Raw genomic sequence first — 23,807 nt, 5'->3', positions numbered from 1 at the left:
ATGAATAAATGTCATTTTTATCTAACATAAAATTGAATTCGAAATATAATTGAGTAAGTAAAAAAAATTTTATGCTGGTTATATTGATAAATTCTCCATTGAAATTCTGAAATTTCTAGCCCTTTAACCCAAAACAAAGGAGGAAAAATAAACTCACTTACTCTTTAATTTTCTTAGACCGTATATTAAATAAGATGGGTGGGTTATGTTGTGTTAGGATAAGACTAGGCTTTTGATTGTTGGGTGTGTGGCACACGTGAGTTCCAGCCCACACTTGATGAAATAGCTCATTTAATGAGCTTGTTTTTTAAGTGTTCATGCCAACCATGTCTCTTAAGCAGCGTTTGGATACAGCTTATAACGCCAACGTCTTGCATCTGGCTTTTTTTTTTTTTGGTTGAGAAGCGCATTCTATGGCTGTCCAGTGGGTCCGTGCATTGTTTACGGGACCCACAAACCTCATTTTTCAACAAAACTTTTATTAAAAATTGGTCTCACAGTACTATTCGCACATTTAAAATTATTTTGCTACAGTATTTTCAGTTTTCAGTAAAATAAGCGGTATCCAAACGGATCCTTAATGAGACTTAACATTAAGCGTGTGGGACATGTTGAAGGAAGAAGAAAAATTGGCCGAAGAAAACACAAGGACATTTGGCCAAGTGAAGAGAAGAATTGAATTCATCCTTTTTGTCTAATATCATGTACAAAAGTCAAGGCTTGGGTGCTTGCATTTATTGTGACTTTTTGTGAAGAGTGTGGAAGGAAGAAAAAAAGAAAAAGGTGAAGAAATAAAAGGAAAGGCCATTCGGCCATTTGGTGTAGAAAAACAGAAGAGTGAAGAGGAGTCCCAGTGAGTGAGACTGAGGACAGTGCAATCTCGGAGAACTGCATGAGTGAGAGCAAGCAAAAGAGAAGAGGAAAATATAGAGAGTAAGAGAAAATTGTGAGTGATACACAGTGAGGAAGAGAGCAGTGAGTGAAAAGAAAGAGAGTTTTTTTTTTTTATTCAAGTTGTATCTCTAAGAGTTGTAATCTCTATTTAATATGGTGAAATTATTTGAAATATGTCCTGTTATTTTTCCCTTCAAGGAGAAAGGGTTTCTACGTAAATATTTGTGTTCTTGTGTGGTTGTACTTCTGTTGTACTTGCTGAAATTTATTCACAATTATATAGAATTTTTCTCAATATTGACATGATTCTTAAATAGGTTGGATTAGGGTTGAATTTATGTATTTGAAAGTCTTATCTTGACATATGAGACTAACATGAATTTCCACCCCTATTCACATTATCTCAAAAAATAAAAATAAAAATAATGCGCATTAAGATTGGCTTAATTATTTTCTTATTTATTGAAAGTATGAAAGTATATTTATATTTATTAAGCGTATTACATTAATGGTTGATGAATATCAAGTGGAGATCATTTAGATGAAAGACGACCTTAGCCACATTCAAATCAGGAAAGAGAGTAAGGGCAAGACCTCATGGTCATACGTCATCCTTATAGACAAGGCAGACCAACATTCATTGAAGGCATAAATAAATGCCCTTAGGACAGCTGACAAGCAATGAGTGCGCCGGAACAATCACAAGAGCAATGATGGCCCAACGGTCATCCGTTACACCTTAAATGGAATCATTATTGTCAGTTAATGCTACATTTCTCTTAGGAGAAAAACGCTTAAAGTGGCATTAATAGACATAACTGCACCAACCCAAAGCAAACTATAAAAAGGGGAATAGAACTCAAGTAAAGGGACATGAAAAACTTGAGAGACACTTGTAAGAGAATTCTTTGAGAACTGTTAAGCGGCCTTTAGCGTTGGAGCATTCTCAACTGGCACTACGCCGGTGAAAATCTCCTTTGCCTTTCTTTCTTTGATAGCAGGTATCGAAGCTCATCCATCAATACTAACGAGGAGCATACTAACAAGGTCAATATCCAGCTTCTTCAGTGTGGTGCCGTCTATGGGGAACACAAACTTAATTCTTTCTCAACCATTGTGCTCCTACCAATAAAGGTCCTGTCACTTGATGGATTCCGCACCACCCCCAAATCCTATGGTGATGGCTCAACAGATCTAGGCTCTGACAGCAAATGTACAAGAACTAATGAAATAGAATGAAGAGCTGAAGCACTGAGCCCGTCCAAAGGGCAGTAATGCTTCACACCAACGACGCCGTTATAGCAGACACGATGAAGAAGTTAGCAACCCTGGACACATCAAGGAAAAGGATGAGTTAAAGTATATTGGATAGTCCACTCATGACAACGATCACATGATGAAGAGCCTACGAAGGGAATTGGACGAGGTGAAGAATGCCATAAAGGGGAAGATAGCAATGAACCTGGATGGCATGCTCAAATGAACAGATTCTCCCTTCACAGCCAATGTGTTGGAGTGCTTGTTGCCCCCGAAATTTTGTCTACCACAGCTGGAGTTCTATGACGGCACAAAAGACCCACTCGACCATATAGGGGCCTTCAAGACCATCTTGAACCTCCAACAGACCCCAGACGAAATTATATGCAAGTCTTTCCCTGCCACCCTCAGAGGAGCTGCTACGGTATGGTTCAGTAAGTTGCCAGCATCTTCAATCACAAATTTCATGCAGCTCAGTGATTCATTTGTTCGCCATTTCATTGGGGGGGGGGGGGGAAACGTCATAAGAGGCCAACCTCTTATTTGCTGACAGTAAGACAACAGGAAGGGGAAAGCCTAAAGGATTATGTAACAAAGCCATCCTGGAAATCGACGAAGCTAACTACCAAGTGATAATGACGACCTTCCAGGCTGGGCTTAACAACCCTGATCTCGTCTTTTCGTTGGGAAAGACACTGCCAACCTCCATGACGAATCTCTTGTTCAAAGCTCAAAAATACATGAACGGAAAAGATGCCCTTACTGCAAAGGGATTAACAGGAAAACGGAAGAAGGAAGATCCTGGTGATTCACAAAGTAAGAAGAAAGATCGTAAGGACCTGTATTCGGAGACCAAAGCCAACAAAAGCAGTTCTGACACTCCAAAGAAGAAGATGAACTTCACCTCATTAGTGATACCTGTAGACAAGATCCTAATGCATATTAAGGATGAACCAGGCTTGAAATGGCCCAAGCCACTAAGCACGTCCTCCCAAAAGCGTGACTCAAAGAAGTATTGTCATTTTCATAAGGATCATGGCCATTACACTAACAAATGTCGTGATTTGAAAGAGCAAATTGAAGAGTTTATCCAACGAGGAAAACTTTAGAAGTTCATAAAAAAATACCACCAACCCTAATTAAGGTCTGATGACAAGCCTCATGACGATACTTAATGGATGAGATCATCCGAAGCAGGCTGTAGATGAAATAAGGATGATAACAGGGGGACCAGTATCAGGTGGGTCATACAAGTCTTTGAAAAAGACGTATCAGAGACAGGTCAACAGCATTCACATCAAGCATCCGTCTACAAAGTACCAACAATCAGAGAATGACAACCAAACGTTCTCTGAGCGTGATGCGAATGGAATAAAGCAACCCCATGATGATCCTCTTGTCATCATGTTAGAAATCGAAGGTTTCAACACAAGGAGAATGCTAGTTGACAATGGGAGTTTTGCAGATATAATGTATATAACGGCATACCAACAACTGAGGTTGGACCTAAAGTGGCTTCGACCTTTCAAGTCCCTGTAGATTAGTTTCAGTGGGGATCACATCTATCCAAAGGGTATCATTTCTTTAACAATTAGAGCAGGAACACATCCTGCCCAGGTAACGAAATAGGTTAACTTTTTGATTGTCGATTGTCCGTTATTCTATAATCTCATCCTTGGACAACCCACACTGAATCGACTTAAGGCTACAACCTCAACCTATTGTCTCAAGGTGAAGTTTCCCACTCTACATGGTATAGGGGAAATACGCGGGGATCAGCTACTAGCTTGGGAGTGTTACCAAGCATTGCTAGCCTCCAAAGAAAACCATACCTGGATGGTAGAGGATCAACCAAAGAAGCTTGGTCAAGAGTTGGAAGAGGTGAACCTAGTAGAGGGAGATGCTACCAAGGTCACAAAGGTGGGGGCAGGGCTTGACTCAGCCCTGAAAGACAAGATCGTGGAGTTCCTGCAACAGAACCTAGATATCTTCACTTGGATTCATGAGGACATGCTAGGTATAGATAACAAAGTGACAGAACACAAGTTGAATGTCGATCCCACTAAAAAGCCCATCTAGCAAAAGCAACGAGTATTTGTTTCTAAAAGGAACAAGACTGTTGTGGAAGAAGTGGAAAAGCTTCTAACTATCGGGTTCATCAGAGAGGTCTACAACCCTGAATGGTTAGCCAACGTCGTCATGGTGAAGAAGTCCAACGGGTAGTTATGCATGTGCGTTGACTTTGCAGATCTCAACCGTGCCTGCCCAAAGGACAACTTACCACTCCCCAGGATCGATCAACTGGTAGACTCAACAACTGGCCATGAGCTGTTAACCTTTATGGACGTATTTTCAGGTTACAACCAAATCCGCATGAACAAAGAAGACTAGGAGAAAATAGCCTTTGTTACTAGCCAAGGGTTGTATTGCTACAGGTCATGCAGTTTGGCCTGAAGAATGCTGGGGCGACTTATCAGAGGCTGGTGAATCAAATGTTTAGCAAGTAGGTTGGACGAAACATGGAAGTCTATGTGGACAACATGCTCGTGAAAAGCAGGAAAGCAGAGTTACATCTAAATGACCTTAGAGAAACTTTTGATACATTGAGAAAGTATCAGATGAGGTTGAATCCGGCAAAATGTGTGTTTGGAGTCTCATCAGGTAAGTTTTTGGGGTTCATGGTCTCGCAACGGGGCATAGAGGCCAACCCAGAGAAAGTCAAAGCCATATTGGAAATGACATCCCCAAGGAGTATGAAGGAGATACAGAGGCTGACTGGACAAGTAGCAGCTTTGAACAGGTTCGTCTCTAGAGCCACAGATAAGTGCCTCCCATTCTTTAAAACATTGAAGCAGGCCTTTCAATGGACGGACGAGTGCTAGAAGCCTTCCAAGCCCTCAAGGATTACCTGTCCAAGCCTCCGCTCCTAAGTCTGTCCGTTGAAGGAGAGGATTTATTCCTATATTTAGTTGGCTCCCAGACAACTGTGAGCTCAACACTGATCCGTGAAGAGCTCAGGGTCCAAAAGCTACTTTATTACACAAGCTAGGCCTTCCAAGGCACAGAAGCAAGATACCCAAGAATAGAAAAATTAGCCTTTGCGCTAATCACCACGTCAAGAAAGCTCCGTCCCTATTTTCAGGCACATACAATATTAGTCATGACGTACCAACCTCTGCGAAAGGACATGGGTAGTCCAGACATAGCAAGAAGAATGGTCCAATGGGTGGTGGAATTAAGTCAATTCGACATTGATTACAGGCCTAGAATGGCGATCAAAGCCTAGGTATTGGCAGACTTTGTCGCTAAATTTACTATGGTTGATTAAGATTCAGAATCAGATTACTGGACAGTATATAAAGACGGCTCGTCAGCGTCAGGCATGGCTAGAGTATAAGTGATTCTCTTTTCCCCTGAGAAAGATATCCTTAGATACGGAGTCCATCTTCAGTTCTTAGCAACAAATAATGAAGCAAAGTATGAAGCTATCCTAACAGGCTTGAGGGTTGCAAAAGCCTTGGCTGAACTCTGATTCGAAGCTTGTGATAAGGCAAATGACCAACGAGTACGAGGCCAAAGAGGACAGAATAAAAAGGTACTTAACATCGACCAATCATTTAGTTTCTAACTTTGATGATGTCAAGATCACTCAAGTACCCAGGGAGGAAAATTCGAAAGTAGACAAGGTTGCTAGGCTAACATCATCAGAGACCAATGAACGACGTCTTGGATTGTACATGGAAGTACAGTACCTTCCGAGCATTGAAGGGTTTGATGTGAATTACGTCCAGTCTGGAGAAAGCTAGATGGATCCAATAATTACGTACATCAAGGATGGTAACCTCCCTGCAGATCCCTCGAAAGCTAGAAAAGTCAAAGTAAGGTTGTCCAGATTCACAATCCTAAACAACGAGCTTTACAAGAGGGGATTCTCACAACCCTACTTACGTGCCTCGACCCAAAATATGCTAAGTACGTACTAAGAGAGATCCAAGAAGGGGTATGCGGAAGTCACTCTGGACCTCGCTCACTCGTTGGGCAAGTTGTACGTGCAGGATATTTCTGGCCAACCATGCAAAAAGATGCAGCTCAGGTTGTTCAAAGATGCGACAAGGGCCAACGATTTGGAAACGTGCAACATGTCCTAGCATGGTACTTGACTAACATCACCTCACCATGGCCATTCTCCACTTAGGGAATCGACATAATGGGCCCTCTACCCCCTAGTAAGAAGCAAGTAAAATTCCTAGTTGTCACTATTTATTATTTCACGAAGTGGGTGGAAGCAGAGCCTTTAGAAATTATAACGGGGGCCAAGATACAACACTTCTTGTGGAAAAATCTTGTCTGTCAGTTTGGAATTCCACGGGTCAGCATCTCCGACAATGGATGACAATTTGATAGCCACCAACTTAGGGATTTTTGTAAGGAGCTGGGGATAAGGAATCATTATTCTTCCCCTGGACATCCACAGGCAAATGGCCAGAATGAAGTCACAAATCAGACTTTGCTCAAACTGATCAAAACCCAACTTGAAGGGGCAAAAGAAGCATGGACTGACGAGCTCCCAGGAGTGTTTTGGGCTTCCAGAACGACGGTGAGGACACCAACAGGCAAAACACCCTTCAAGATGGCATTTGGAATCGAAGCAGTAATTCCTGTGGAAGTTGGAGTGTCAAGCCTTAGAAGGACAAGTTATGACGAACAGAGCAATGACGAGGGCCTTAAGCTAGCTCTAAATTGCTTACCCAAGGTCAGAGACGACGCAGTTTAGAGGATGGCCTTGTATCAGGAGAGGATGACAAGGTACTATAACTAGAGGGTAAAGCTGAAGCGCTTTAATCCTGGAGATATGGTTATGTGGAAGGTTTCACAAGCCACCAAAGATCCAAACGAAGGGATGCTAGGCCCCAGTTGGGAAGGCCCATACAAGGTCGTCCGTTATTCAAGAAGAGGGAGATACTACTTAGAAGACATAAATGGGAAACCTTTGCCTCATCCTTGGAACGCAGAGCACCTTAAAAAGTACTATTAATGAGGGAACAGACTTTCAGCCCTAATAAGTTCCAAGGTTTGGAACATCTCATTTATTCATCCATAGATAAGTGGGACTTCAATTTCATTGTTTTTATGCATTTACCCTTTTTTCTTCTAGTACTTCATTTTCAACACTTTTTGTGTTTTTGTGAAGTATTACCCTTGTAACCCCTTTTTTACAAACAAGGATGAATAAAACAGACAAAATGTCTGCAAAGGTATTTCTTTTGATGTCAAACACTCCATGGTGAAAATCTGCCTCAATCGAAAAGAAAAGTTCAAAGCGCAACAATTTTGATAAAAAATCTGATGAGTTTAAATCATGATCAAGTGATAAAAATGTTGAGTTTAAATCACAAGGATAAAAGCTTCGTCAATATAAATGGCGAAGTTAAAAATCCAAGTTAAGTGATAAAAACGTTAAGTTTAAATCACAAGGATAAAAGCTTTGTCAATATAAATGACGAAGTTAAAATCCAAGTTAAGTGATAAAAACTTTAAGTTTAAATCACAAAGATAAAAGCTCCGTCAATATAAATGACGAAGTTAAAAATCCAACTTACGTGATAAAAACGTTAAGTTTAAATCACGAGGACAAAAGACTTAGCCAATGTACTTGACAAGTCCAGCTCATAAACTAAGTGATAAAAGCTACAAGTTTAATTCGCAAAGATAAGCAACAAGTTATAGCATGAGCAAAGCGACAAGTTAGTAGCCAAAAAAAAAAAAAAAAGGTTGTCCAAAATAAAAGCCTCAAAACAAGAAGGCAACCAATGTTTGTTGAAAGATAAAACTCCAAAACAAAAGGGGCACCCATTGTTTTCCAAATAAGTGAAAAAAAAAGAAAGGAAAGAAATTATGAAGGAGGAACAGTAGATTCATCAGCATCTTTTCCTTCAGTGGCCTCGTTCACAGCAGGGTTTTTCTCCATGGCACCAGCTTCAATCTCTTCTTGCTCCTTAGCATCATCTTCAAGGATCTTCGTGTCAATCTTCTCAAAATCCAAACTGGAGAAGTCCACAGCTAAGTTGTGATGCTTCATTGTTCACCGACGCAAAAGCTTGAACCCTTTAAAGTACTACATAAACTGAAGATCTGAAAATTCCTCTAACTGCTTGAACTTCTGGATGATCTTGTCTCTCTCCTCGTCAGTCTTTAGGAGGGCAGCCTGAATCTCTTTGTCCTTCTGGACGACAAGCGCCTTTTCTACACGCAAGGCCTCAGTAAGCTCCTTTACTTTCTAGTTCGCATCATTCTTCTCATTCATGGTAGCAATCAAATCTTTCCTCAACTTGGAGCATTCAACCTCGACGGATCCTGCCTTCGAAGTAGCCACCACGACCTTCTCCTCCGTGTTCAAATAGTCAGTTGTGGTACGTAGTGACTCCCTAAGGATCTAATGGAAACAAGTAAGGAGGGAAACTATGCACACTCACTCGTACAGACAAATACAAAAGGGATGCTAGAAGAACAAAACCACATACCTGCACCAACTTATGGATATGTCGACTGACTAACTTGTGAGAGGGAATGGACGATAAACCCTTGAGTTCATCGTTGGTGATCACGTTATGAGCACGGCCTAGAGCAATAGCAGGGTCATTCCATACGCTCCTCCCAACTTTGCCTTTACCTTTTGCACAAGTAATTGGAGAGGTAATGGCAATCACTTCTAGAGACAGAGAAGGAGAAGAAGGAGCAACATGAACGGGTGGGAGAACAGCAGTCTTAGCTTTCTCATCACTTAACTTTCTTTTCTTCAAATCAGAAGTCAAGTTGGCTAAAGGTTCATTTTTCAAGTTCTTGATGCGGGCATACTTATCTTTGCTATATCTAGCAGCCATTTCTGCTAAGTAAAAAAAAGGGCAATTCCCAATTAGACAGTTAGGTAGAGTACAACAAAGTTAAAAAAGACGAAGTGAGGGATAAATGATCTTACTTTTCTCCTTTTGACGAATTTTCTCTAAAACGTACTTCGAAGGCTCAGGGCCTAAGCAACAATCAAACAGGTGACGAGGATCAACAAGGTTGTCAAAATCCTCAATTTCACGAGCGTAGGCAAAGGCAACACAGACTTGATGGCGGAGTTTATCTTCTAGGTTAGGACGATCAAGAGCTATAAAAAATTAGAAGGAAAACGTCATTAGACGAGCAATCAAGACATGGAAGAAAAACAAAAGAGGACAATGGAAATACGCACCAAGTGCTGGGACTTCCCATTTTCGTAGTAATCTTGGGATTTCCCCCCAGAAATCGTCAAATAAAGTTTCCCAACCCGTTCCAGAAATGAAAAAATATCGTGATTTCCAATCACGAATGGATGAAGGAAAACTCCTAACAATCCTAGATTTCTTAGTCCAAGGCAAAAACCAACACCTTACACCAACACCAAATAAAGCCAAAAACAGGGTAAATATTAATAAAGAGAGACTAAGATGAAGAGAGAGAGAGACTAAGAGACGAGATGAAGAGAGAGAGATTGAGACTGAGACTGAGACTGAGAGAATGAGAGACAGAGAGAGAGTTAGAGAGAAAAAGATAGAGAAGTTAGTAAAATGAAATACCTTAAGGGAGGGAGCACCGGAGCAGCCGAGCAAGGAGGCCTAAAGGCTGAGGCCGTTGAGGTAGTGACGAGTGATCTCCGATGAGGGGCGAGCGACGACAACGAGGGGCGAGCGAGTGACGACTACGAGCGAGCAACGATGTGCTCTAGACTGGACCGATCTCCAACGACATGACCAATCTCCAACGATGTGCGAGCTGCGAGTGACGTGACCGATCTCCGTCTGTTGGCTTGAGCCTGAGGCGTTGCTCTGTTTTTAGGTTTGCTTAGGCCTTTAGTGATTTCTGATTTAGTGATTTGCTCTATATTGGGGTTTGGTTTTTGTTTTTGTTTTTATTTTTTTGAGAATTCGTGGGTTTGCTACCTTTGTAATCTGTTGGGCTTACCATGGGCTTGGGTCTGTTACAATTTTTTTTTTTTTTTTGGGATTTTTTTCTTCTTGAAAGTAGAACAAATAAATTTTTTTTTATTTTTTTTTATTTGAGGGTGTTCCTAATTTTGTGATTAAGGGTGTTCCTAATACAGAGCAAATATAAAAAATTTTAATTATTATATATAATTTTTTTTCAGCTCAGGGTGTTTCCTGGGATCACCTTGAGCTGCACGTGGTGCCACCACTGACCTAGCACCTTTGAGAATTTCATAGCTTAATTCCTAGTTGGTTCCTTCTCAAAAAAAAAAAAAAAAAAAAAAAAAAAAAGAAAAAAAAAGCGTCCTAGTTGGTAAAAGAAAACGAAAAAGGGAAGGAAAACTCTTGATTAGGTTGATTATAAATATGAATCAAGCTAGCCTTAATTACTATTATTTGGACGGCAGTGGTTGGATGGCTTCAACCACAAGTGAATACCAATTAATGAAAAAGTCTTGTCAAATTATTTTATTATTTATTTTATAATCCACTAATCATCATAATATAATGACATAAATGCACTTTTAGTCCTTACATTTTAATTTTACCATTTTTAGTCCCTAAACCAATTAATACATGTTATTTTTATCCTTTTCATCAATCAACCGACGGAAATAGCTAAGGTGACTGCTTGAGGAATGAAAATATTATAAAAAATGCCACATAACCCATGACACATCAACATCTATTTTTTTTTTAAATAATCTATCAATTTTAACTAAATTAAAAAAAAAAAAAACAGAATTAAAAATAATAAAATACATCAATTTAGATCTAATTCATGTTGAACAAGAACATTCAACACAAGAAAAAGAACATAAGATAAGAGCACAAAACCATAACCAAATACAAACTCAAATTTCAAAACACAAACAACATTAATCTAATTTTTTTTTCGTAAGAACATTTTTTCTTTCCCAGCACATGAATATCATGTTATTCCCCAATCAACAAATAAGCAAAACCAAAAATTTACTTAGGAAACAAACACACAAAAAACCCAAAAAATTTCAACTCAAAAACAAAATCATAAATCTCAAAGGCACCATTTTCTCAAACCCACCAAAATCATCAAATCCCAAAACCCTAAAGTACCAAATTAATCCAAAAATACAACACAACCAACCCAAAAAAAAAAAAAAACTCAACCCAGAAAAACACATCTCAAGAAATTTTTTTCCAAAGCACCTTCTTCTTCGTCTTATAACAGTCTCTCTCACTCTTTTGTGTCTCTTTATCTCCACTAATCTGATCATGCCCGACTCCGACCCAATGGTAGACCCAATTCCGAGCATGGATCCCACCGACCACCTCCCACTCGCTCTCCTTCCATCAGACCCAATAGCACCCGCCCCGACCCGATCCTCCCCACCTGGATCCACCATAGACGTCCTCCTAAACATGTTAGGCTACTCCTGGGTTGCCTACGCAGCCTCCTCAATCCTCCTGATCTCCCATTTCCCTTCCCTCGACGAAACCCTAATCGGCCCCATCTTTCGCCAGCTCCTCTAGCTCTCCTCCTCCGCCATCGCCGCCATCTCCTGGTCCCCTATCTCTCCCTCCAATGGCAACCTCGCCGCTACCGTCAATAACTGTATCTGCCTCTTCCAACATGACTCCGCCACCTCCAAAGGTACCTTTTAAAATTTTGAAAACAACTGACCTACATTATTGGTGAATTGCATTTCTAGAGAATTTCATTTCCTGAAATATTGAATTACTGTTTTTATTTTTATTATTTAGTTAAAATTAATAAATTAATTTTTTAAATTTATATGCTGATGTGTCATGGGTGATGTGGCATTTTTATAATATTTTAATTTCTCTGGCAGCCACCTCAGCTATTTTCATCGGTTGATTGACAGAAAGGACGAAAATAACACGCGTTAATTGGTTTAGAGACTAAAAGTAATAAAATTAAAATGTAGGGACCAAAATGGAAAAAAAAAAAAAAAAGTTAAAATGTAGGGACTAAAATGGAAAAAAAGTCAAAATATAATAACTAAAAGTGCATTTACGCCTTATATAATATAATCATCATAATATAATATATCATGTGTATGATTTTTAATTTTCATTTCAAATATTGGTTATTATAAGAAATAATAAGGAAAAAATAAAGGATTTGTGACATGTTGTATATGTAATTAGTGGAGTATAAAGGGAAATTGTATTGTGGTATTAAGAGTTTTTTTTTTTTTTTTTTCATTTTAAATGGGTTTATTTCATAACTTTTGTTAAATATTACAAATATAAATGTGTTTATGACATGGCATTATATATATTGTCAAATTCAATAAAAATAAAATTTTAACCATAAAATAGACTCTCTCTCTCTCTCCCTTTGAAAGGAAATGTAGGGCATGGAAAATTTTATATTCATGAATTCTTATGTGAAATCAAATCGTTGGAATACACCACTACATTACATAGTGATATCCTCTCCTTTCTTATTCATTGAAGGAAAAAGATGCAACATAACAATCTCTCAGACATTTCCTCACACTAATTCTCACATGTTAATGTAACGGCTACACAAATATTCATTTCGTGTTTTTAGTAAATAAGGAAATTGTACATCATGTTTGAAATTATGAAAATTTTGTGAGAAACATCTTGTATAAAAAAAATGAACATTTTGTGCAAAGTATATATGTAACAACGAGGGTAAAAAGAACATTTTTCATAATATATAAAGATCCTAAGCTTCCTTTGCCTCAAAACGCTCATTCATTTTCACTCTTATGACAACAAAAAATAAAAATAAAAATTTAGGTGTATTTAACCATTGGTCCGCCTTTAACATCTATGCATGTGAAATTGGGTGTAAATTTAGGTATATTTATAGGAAGCCTAATAGTTATTATTAATTCAGAGTATGGTTGATGTGATATTTCACACTAATTAATACATGATACCCATGCAAGAACTAATTTTTTTCATATCATTTTTTGAGTTGATGTGATACTTTTATAATAAATTATTTGTATTTATTGGTGTAATTGATAGAATATAATGTAGAATGGCTATTGTGGGGATTGACCCAAAATAATAGGTTGGCTTGGCCCTCGGCCCGTCCGAGGACCAACCCGTCCGAGGAGACATTGTGACCCAGAATCCTTATTCAGGCCCACTAGTGCAAAGAGAACATGTCCGAGGAGTAATTTCTCCTCGGATAATTCAAAATCCAGGTCAAAGGTGCTTCCCAACTACTATAGTCCTCCCTCCAAGTACGTAAAAAGAAAGGAAATCCAAAATATCTCAGCAAAGGCTGCCACCACCACATTAAATGCACCACAACTACTCTCCTGGCCGCATTAATGAAGAGAAGACCCCTGAACAGTGTTACCTTGGCCACTGCAACTCACAAAGAACTGATAAGAGTGTCTGATGGGACAGGTGCTCAAGTAGGGGTTTGGATGATCAACAAGTGTAAAGCCCAGATGATAGGAAAGGGTCTATATAATATGTAAAAGTCCCCCCAAGAAGGGGAGACGAAGAAACGAAGAAAAAGGGAGGAGAGAACACTGTAGAGAAATTTTATTTGCATGAATCTGTGCCCATTAATCAAGTTTGAGATCTTATCATTTGAGAAAGATCTCTTTTCACTGCTACCTCCTTTTGTTCTTGTTTCTGTATCCTCTGAGCCCATGCAACAAACCGTTTAAGCCAACTGAAACCAAGTTCTTTAGCCCATACTCTACAAAAAATTCATTGTGTGGGACTTTTTGGGCTAAGGGTTGACCAACAAGGATCGGGTCAACTAAAATCGTGTCCCTACATCTATAATTAGAATATGATAGAGGATTTTTATTCCATCAAGAGTACCTAATCATTACACCCTCAAAAAAAAAAAAAAAAAAAAAAAAAAAAAAAAAAAGAAGAAGAAGAAGAAGAAGAAGAAGAGGAGAGTATCTAATCATTTTTTATGTCTATTAACATCTGATATTTACAGGACAAATTTAATTAAGAAGTTGACTTCAAATTGAGGTCAAGTAGAACATGTTAATTGGAACTAAACTAAAACATTGAACTGTATTTCTAATTTCCTAACAACTATGGCCTTGGCCTAACATTTACATAAATAATAGTGACTTTGGGCAGGAGAATAAGAGTTTCTTTTTGTTTGATTGAATTGGTTTTTTGCAAATGTGGTTATAATTTTTTGTTAGTCTCTTATGTTTTGTAAGAGAAAGAGACAAGTGAATGAAACTCATAACCATGAAATGCAAGTATACCTCAAAATTAGTTTTTTAATACTTAAAGTAATTTAAGCATTTGTGAGCTTATATCTAAGGATCTTGTAGTTTAATTGATATATTTCTATATATAAAATGCTTAGGGGTAGAAGAGGAAGGATTTGAGTTGTGCAATAATGACAATAGTTAGGCGGGACGGTGGAGGACAAGGGAGGGGGCAGGTTGGGGTGGTGACTGCACCGCAGTGATATAAATATAATTGTAGCCAATAGTCTTAAGGCCAAGTGGAAATCCGACCTTTTGCTTTTTGGTGGTTAGGTAGGGACTTGAATAGTTGAATCATATGATTTCTACCCCTTTAGTCTTCAACTTTTTAAGAGAAAAAATGATTGTAGTGACTAAAGACTAAAGACTAAAGACTAACATTAAATTCCTGGAATCAGAGTTTCAGGGGGATTAATACCTCGCAAGCCTCCTATCAAAAAAAAAAAAAACCTCGCAAGCCGCCTTAGAGGAGGACCAATGGCCTCGATCGAGGCCATTAAGAATTAAGATCATTGTGTTTATTGTGCCATTGTAAACCCAAAACCTGAACCTGGTCACAACTCACAATCACAAACGAGTCCCATAGGTTATGTATCTGATTACACGATCAAGTTTTCCAAAATTAGTTGGCATAGTTTTTCCAAAGTGACTGAATTAAGAAATCCTTAATTGCCTATGTATCTTAATACACGGTTTCCACGATGGCATAATATTGAATCATTGATTTTAAATATACTTTATTGAATTTAGACCTTTGATATCTTAATTTATTTTCCATCACTAGTTTCGGATAATTGTTTTTTAAATAATAGCAGAATTTATTCAAAAAAAAAAAAACTTAGACTATTTAAAAACGAATAAATTTTTTTAAGTCAATCATTATTTAAAAGAACTTAGACTAATACATTGATTTTTTTTTTCCTTCAAATAATTGAATATATATTGTAGTAATGAATAACAAGTAACATCAAATATTGATCATTGTGTAATTGTGTTTGTAACGTTGTGGACCAAAAAATTTGAGCTGGTTTACAAAGAAGACCACTCAATAAACAAGCAATCTATTATTGTTTGGGTTTAACACTGAATGACCTGGACTTCACTAAGTCCTAATGAGTAAAATGAGGCAAATATCGATCTTAAACACTTAAACTGGGTCATGAGCTGTACACGTTGTTGGATACTTCTGACCCGTTTCCCACTATAAAAAGGCCATTTGACTAACATACTTCAGAAAATCATTGAAAATACCTACTAACTTTTAGAGAGGAAAAAAAAACTATATTGACCATAGACTATAGTATATATATAATATATATGGGTCAAGTTAATAAATGGAAGTTTTAATATCACTTTTTTGAGAAATATAAAAAATTATAAAAATAAATAAATAAATAAATAAGTAAGCTGTTTTTTTTCATTTTCAAAAAAAAAAAAAATTTAAATATTCCCTAAATCAGTGCCTAGCATCTGTCAACTTTTCCTATTAAAAAAAAAAAAAACCATATTAACTATAGTGTATATATATGGGTTATGTTAACAGATGCTTTTAATACAATTGTTAATAAATCACAATAGAAAAGTATTGACACCACTTTTATAGAAATGTCAGGTTTAAGTCTAGTATCCAGCAGTATTGAACTTGTTGAGATGATGACATGTATCCACTTTTAGACACGTATCACCATCTGACCAGGTTCAGTGCACTATACACTAGACTTAAACCAAGTCCTTTATAGAAAAAATAAAAAACTCAACAACATTTATTGTTTTATCACCCTCTCAATAAAATATTTCTAAAAATAGTTTCTAAAAAGCCATCTTCCATTAACATTTCCGTATATATATATATATATATATATATATGTGTGTGTATTGGGCTGGCTGTTGTTAACATTACGTAGGCTCAGCCGTCATACTTATTAGGTGGATTCAGTCGGTGCATGGAATAGAAGCTTCTTCTTAGGTTGATCTTTTGTAACCTATACTGATATTATATATATCTACAAATAATTAATCATATCGTTTACTTTCAACAATAGATTTGTTAGTGTTTTTTTTTTTTTTTTTTTTTGATAATTTATGTTTGTTACTGTTTTTTTTTTTGATGGGTAATGCGTGAAACTTTATTTGAAAAATCAGGAATAAAACATAGCATCTTGAATCACTAAAGATTCAATGAACGGTGGACAATCTTCCACCCAAGTTACAAGAGAGTCCTTTCTCAAAAAAAAAAAGTTACAAGAGAGTCAATGTCTTTTGCATATGCTCCAAGAGCATGTGCGGACTTATTGGCTTGCCTTTTCACATGCGAAATGTCAAAGGTCCTAAACTCATGCAACCTAAAACTGGTCCCTGCCACTATCTTGCGGACCCCACCAATACGTTTGTTACTGTTGTTAAATGATTAAGTATCACTTACTAATTATTAACAAAAAAGTTTATCATTTATTAATAAAAGTTTAATTTTTTAAGATAAGTTATAACTATTAATATATTTAATCGTTTGCATAATATAAATCTTTGTAACCATAAGCCTTCAAATTGAGAGCAATATGGCCCAATTGGTATTACTTATTAAGAATAAAAGGTAAATTACATTTTAAACCCCATAATTTAGGGTTGATTTCGAATTAACTCTAGCTATGCTTCTAGAAGTATTACATTAGACTATACACATTCAAAAATGATTCAAATTCAAACTATAAATCCATTGTATGCAATGCTGTTAATAAAAAAAATGCCACAAAATATTTTAAATTTTGCATAAATTGTTATAGCCAAATGATTAAAAGCTTTGCTTATGTTTGAAAGGCAAACAACATTACATATACATCATCATAGAATTCTTAAAAATATATATATATTAATGTGTCAAATAAAAGTTCAAATTTTAATATTATGTTCTCTCATATATGTTACATAAATTTTTATATAGCCAAATGATTAAAATCTTTGTTTATGTTTGAAATATAACATTACAGATACAAGAAGAAGAAGAAAAAAAATCATTATTTTTGTGGAAGATGCATCATCATAGTATTCTTAAGAATTTATAGGTTAAAGTTTAAACCATACGTTAATTACTAAGTTCATATCTTAATATTATTTTCTCTTATATATGTTATTTATAATCAATTAAATAGTTTAAATTAGTTTAGAAGTCTACTAAGTTAGGTAAAAATGGAAGTTGCATCATCGATTTTGATGAGTTTTTAGAGGAAAGAAATTAAGGGAAGGGCTCTTTGCTGTAATCAACGGCTTTCTCATTTAGAAAATGAAGAAAATTTAACAATTGCGAATAAGTAAACAACAAGTGGGCAGAGAGGCAATTAATTATAAGACACGGTACTCCACTTAAACGTGTGGGTATTTTATGTAAGTTATTGTTTTTGGCTTATAATAAGAAGGAAGGTAAGTAGTGGTGGGAGAATATAAATGTACATATAACTGACAACTGTTGTCCTTGTCCAATATGTGTTGAAGCATTGAGTAATTAATTAGAGGTTGGGCATTAATGCCATTACAATTGACTTTTACACAAAGCAATAGGTTGTGAGTTGAATTTGAAAATTATCATTATTTTTTTTAATGAGTTTCAATTAGCTTAATTAATAAAAATTTTTATGGTTGAATAAGAGATAAAGGATTCAATTTCCACTTATACTAAAAATTGATTAATATCTTAATCTGATAATAAAGAGCTATTTTCAAGAGTGAACGCTATAAGTTGAAACTAAAAATAAAAAGTTTGAAAATTAACATTTTTAGGAAAAATCATTTGCCTCTCTTTATGTTTGAAACTAACCAATTTATCCCACTGTCTTTTGAAAATGAACAAAAATCTCAATTCCATTACTTACTTTGTTAAATTTGATGGAATATATATTTTTTATATTCCTAAAATAAGGTCACTAACTTAAGCAATTAGACAGCTGGTTCCACAAAGGTTGATTTTTATATCTTGCAGCTACTTTATTGTCAAGTGATCTATTGTTAGGCATGTGACTATTAATTCATAGAAAATTCTAAAGTTACCACTAGTTTTACCACTTCAATATTTAATAAATAAACATCTAAGTTATTTTTTAGTGATTGACAACATCAATTTAGAAGTCTTATATATATAAAAATATATATATATTTTATAATGTCTCTAAAGTATCGATGTTTATTTTTCCTATCTTATATTTCATTTCTAATAATCAAAGGGTTACTTGATTGTAAATGAACTTAAAAGTATATAGTATTGTAAAGGATTATTTAAATTATATATATATATATATATTTAATTTGACACATTGGTTAAGAGATTTTGTTGTAAATATAATGTATCATGTTAAGATTTTCTTTTTTTCTTGATTATATTAAGAAAGTTAAAAGTTATTTTTTATAAAAAAGTTTTGAGATTGGAATTGTGAAAATTTTGAATTTGAAATATTAATAAAATTTGACACATTCATTTGTAATTCTCCCTTTAACTATAGGGTTATATGCAATTCCCTCATTAGGTTTATTTTATCCAATTTTTTTCCTTTATCTTTTGAAAATGAGCAAATATTCCTATTCCATTACTTTCTCTATTAAATATGACGAAATATTTTGATTCTTAAAATAAAGCCACTCTTAAGCATTAAAGATGTTATAAGACTGGTTCCAAAAAGGTTGATTTTTGTATCTTGCAGGTACTTTATTGTCAAGTGTTCTATTGTTAGGCATGTGACCATTAATTCATAGAAAATTCTAAAGTTACCACTAGTTTTACTAAATTTGAATTGACATGACAATATATGAATATAATTGGAGCCACTTCAATATTAATAAATAAATATATAAGTTATTTTTTTAGTGATTGACAACATCAATGTAGAAGTCTTATATACACAATAAATTTTATAATGCCTCTAACATCATTCTTGATTCGTTATCAATAATATTATTAATCTAGATTAATAATATATACATGTCTTGATTTTTTAAAAGATAGTGTACGGTGTTTTTATTTTGAATTAACTTAAAAGTATCAATGTTTATTTTTCCAATGTTAGATTTTATTTTTAATTATCAAAGAGTTACTTGATTGTAAATGATGTTGTTGGGACATGATTTTTGTTAACCCGGTCCTGGACGATCAGGCCCTGGCCCAAGAAGTCCCACACAATGAAGTTTGTAGAGTATGGGCTGAAAAACTTGATTCCAGTTGGCTCAGACGGTTCGTTGCATGTCCTTAGTGGATGTAGAAACGTGAATCATAGATGTAAAAGTGGAAGTTCTTTTATTCATGGACCTACTTTCATACAAAGACTTCTTGCTTTTTTCTCTTTTTTCCTCTCTCTCTTTCTGTCCCCCCTTTCTGGGGGACTCTTACATGTGATATAGGCCCTCCTTTATCATCTGGGCCCTACACTTGTTGATCATCCAAACCCCCACTTGAGCACCTGTCCCATCAGACGCCCTTACCAGTTCTTTGTGAGTTGCAGTGACCAAGGTAACACTGTTCAGGAGTCTTCTCTTCATTAATGCGGCCAGGAGAGTAGTTGTGGTGCATTTAATATGGTGGTGACAGCCTTTGCTGGGATATTTTGAGCCTTCTTTCTTTTTACGTGTTTGGAGTGAGGGTTACAGTAACTGGGATACATCATTGATCTGGACTTTGGAATGTCCGAGGAGGAGTTACTCCTCGGACGTGTTTTCTTCGTCCCAGTTGGCTTGGGCAGGGATTATAGGCCGCGACGTCTCCTCGGACAGAATCGTTCTCGGACGGGCCCAAGGCCCAGCCAACTTGTTATTCTAGGCCAGTCCCCACAGACGATAAAATGGGTATATATATATATATATATATATTTTTTTTTTTTTTTTCTAGATTACATTAAGAAAGTTAAATTTTATTTTTTATAAAAAAAGTTTTGAGATTGGAATTGTGAAAAATTGAATTTGGAATATTAATAAATTTTGGCACATGTATTTGTAATTCTCACTTTAATTGTGGGGTTACTTGCATTTCCCTCATCAAGTGTATTATAGTAATTTTATCCTGGAATATTCTAGGGACAAAAAGGTAGATATTTGCTTATTTTTAATAGTTAAGGAGAGAACCAAAAATATTGAATGATTTTATAGTTTAAAAGAGAATTATGAATTACTCTTACTCAAGTACCCCATAAATAAAGGAGTGGAAATGATTATCTCCTTTTAAATATAAGTGATGTGTCAACAAATTATTGGAACCAAGTTTGTCCCTATCTATTTACTACTATTGGTCATTAGTGGGAGTGTCGGACTTAAAAAAATCCAATCAAAGTCTGAATTCGCATGCGGCACTCGTTTTCTGCAGCACAACACGACATAATCTCCTCTCCATTCTTTTGTCGTTGTCTTTTTTAATCCCAAAAAATAAAAATCCAAAAATACACATCAAGAAGAGAATTCCTCAAACATGTCCACACTTGCCGGCCATAAATAAATTTCCAAGTACTATAGTCTACATATAAGATCGTGAACTACCTGTGGATCACACGGCACAATTCAATTTTCACTCTTATGGCAGCTCAACTACTCATCTTTCCCTTCTGGGCTGTCTTCCTTCTTCTCCTACACCAAGTAAAGCCTGACCTCGACAATGGTGGAGAACTATTGGATGGGTTCGCAGACGGGTTTGCTGCACCTAAACGCAACAACATGAGCTTAAGCGGCTTTGCAGCGATCGACAACAGTGGCTTACTTTGTCTCACAAACCAGACGAGTCAAGCTGTTGGGCACGCGTTTTACAAAAATCCGATCCAGTTCAAGAACTTGTCCAGTGGCAAAGTCATGTCCTTTTCGACCTCGTTCGCTTTTGCTATAATCGATGAGCATGGAAAACAAGGTGGAGATGGCCTCGCTTTCACAATATCTCCAACAAGTGATCTTTCTGGGGGGGTTGCTGGGCCTTATCTGGGGTTATTCAACGCCACCAACAATGGGAACATCTCGAACAACGTGTTTGCGGTCGAATTCGACACTGTCTTGGACCCTCAGTTTGGTGATATCGATAGTAATCATGTTGGCATCGACTTCAATGGCGTGGTCTCGAACAAATCTATTGAGGTCGTGCAATTTATGGGTAATGATAAGGCAGGCCTTAATCTGCAGAGTGGTACGGTAATTCAAGCATGGATCCAATATGATGCTTCAAAAAATCTATTAGAAATAAAGGTTTCGACTCAGTCTGCTCAACCCAGGTCTGTACTTTTAAACTATACTGTAGACCTTTCGACAATTCTTCTTAATTCCATGTACGTTGGGTTTTCTGCTTCAACTGGTTCAACTGCCAGCTCACACTATATCTTAGGTTGGAACTTTGTTGTCAATAATGTAGAATCTAAAAATCTCTATTTAGATAAACTGCCTAATCTCCCAACTGTGTCTAAAAAGAACCACACAGGCATAATTGTTGGTGTCTCAGTCTCTGGTGCTTTGGTTGTGATTTTGGTCATTGGTTTGGCTTTTTACTACTTTCGAAAAAACCACTTCCGAAAAATCCAGAAGGCTGATGGGGTTGAAGCCTGGGAGCTTGATATTGGACCACATAGATATTCTTACAAGGAACTGGAAAAGGCAACAAATGGTTTTGGAGATAAAGAGATACTTGGGTTTGGTGGATTTGGTCGAGTTTATAAAGGAACTCTGCCAAATTCAGACACCCAAATTGCTGTAAAGCGTGTTTCCCATGATTCAAAACAGGGTTTGCAAGAATTTGTGTCCGAGGTTGCTAGTATTGGTCGACTTCGTCATCGAAATCTGGTTCAATTATTGGGTTGGTGTCGTCGACAAGCTGATCTATTACTTGTGTATGAGTTCATGCCTAATGGAAGCTTGGACAAGTACCTATTTGAAGAGCCTAAAGCAATTCTGAGCTGGGAGCAAAGGTTCAACATCATCAAAGGGGTTGCTTCGGGGCTTTTATATTTACATGAGGAGTGGGAACAAACTGTGGTTCATAGAGACATCAAAGCAGGCAATGTGTTAATGGATTCTGAGTTTAATGGAAGGCTGAGTGATTTTGGTCTTGCTAAGCTATATGAGCATGGCTCAAACCCAAGTACCACAAGGGTGGTTGGTACTTTGGGTTATTTAGCACCTGAGCTCACACGCACAGGCAAGCCTACAACAAGCTCAGATGTGTTTGCCTTTGGTGCTTTGATGCTAGAAGTGGTGTGTGGTAAAAGACCCATTAACTCTAAAGGATTGCCTGAGGGGCTCATGTTGGTGGATTGGGTGTGGGAAAAGTGGAGAGTTGGAGCTGCTCTTGAAGTTGTGGACACAAAAATGGAGGGTATATTTGATGAAGCTGAAGCTGTTATGGTGCTCAAATTGGCTTTATTTTGTTCAAATGATATAGTGGAGGCACGCCCCACAATGAAGCATGTGGTGAGGTACTTAGAGGGAGAGTTTGTGTTGCCTGAGGAAGTGGCACCCCCAAATGCACATTATTGTACAACGGGTGCTCGAGGGTTTGAGGATTTCTACTTTCAATCGTTTCCTACTACATCTTCATGTTTTGCGAAGGGAAGTACTTGGTCTTCAGTTGGGAATGATGAAGATGCTAATATTCAAGCAGCTTTTACTTCACCTCTTCCCCTTTTTAACAAAGACAATGGGAGGTAGCCATCATATAGAGTTACAATTCTTGTCTAATTTTCTTTCCAATTTTCTTCTTGTAGTTACCATTGAAAAGATTTACTGTAAATTAATTGACGAGATCAACACCCAATCATAGTCTATCCATTTTACTTTCACTTTCTTTTTTTTAAGGTGAATGATGCTTCATTCAATGAAAATTAACCTGTCAAAATATTATAGTGCATGATGATAAAAGCAGCCTTATTTATATGAGAGGTCTTTTTCCGGATCCATAACCAACCTTTGTTTATTTAGACCTTTATAAGAACTTTACAACCAAAAAAAAACGAATTTCCAGAGCAATATGAAAATACAAATCAAAGCTTTAATCCATGGTTCATTCAAATTCAATCAAATTTCGTAAATAAATACACAATTGGTATAGTATTAAAGTACTATAGTACCATTCAAAGTGTATGCAATGGTAACTAACTTTCAGCGTTTCCACTGAGCACAAAATTAATGGGTTTGGACGAACTTTTAAGCCGAAAAGAAAAAACATTGATCATGAATTATTGTATGAGTTTTGACAATTGATGCTCCCTCTCTTCGTGTCAACTCAGAATCCAATTTGATACTATTATATGTGTGTGTTTGGATCCACTGAAGCTGCGTTTCATGTTTACGTTTCAGTTTTTTTTTTTATTCTTTTTTTTTTTTGTGACGCTAAAACGCTACTGTTCATCACTGTTATGAACAATAGCCGTAACTTTTGACCGTGAACAGTATATATGTGCATTGT

The 23,807-nt window shown here is 36.5% G+C and overlaps 1 protein-coding gene across 1 annotated transcript; it reads left to right on the top strand.

Annotated features, from left to right (window-relative positions):
- The first annotated feature begins 20,793 nt into the window (after positions 1–20,793).
- Positions 20,794–23,181, top strand: LOC126697547 (L-type lectin-domain containing receptor kinase S.4-like). Its single transcript, XM_050394586.1, has one exon. It carries the CDS (start codon positions 20,945–20,947, stop codon positions 23,048–23,050), a length of 2,106 nt encoding a protein of 701 aa, XP_050250543.1. The 5' UTR covers positions 20,794–20,944; the 3' UTR covers positions 23,051–23,181.
- Positions 23,182–23,807: the final 626 nt, after the last annotated feature.

Source organism: Quercus robur, chromosome 8, assembly GCF_932294415.1.
Source record: "Quercus robur chromosome 8, dhQueRobu3.1, whole genome shotgun sequence".
NCBI classification, from domain to species: domain Eukaryota; kingdom Viridiplantae; phylum Streptophyta; class Magnoliopsida; order Fagales; family Fagaceae; genus Quercus; species Quercus robur.
The sequence above is the reverse complement of the archived record's forward strand: the minus strand, read 5'-3'. Positions and strand labels throughout refer to the sequence as shown.

Bases quoted from the DNA above. Each gene is read 5' to 3' on its own strand.
- LOC126697547 (XM_050394586.1), top strand. From the start codon at position 20,945: ATGGCAGCTCAACTACTCATCTTTCCCTTCTGGGCTGTCTTCCTTCTT.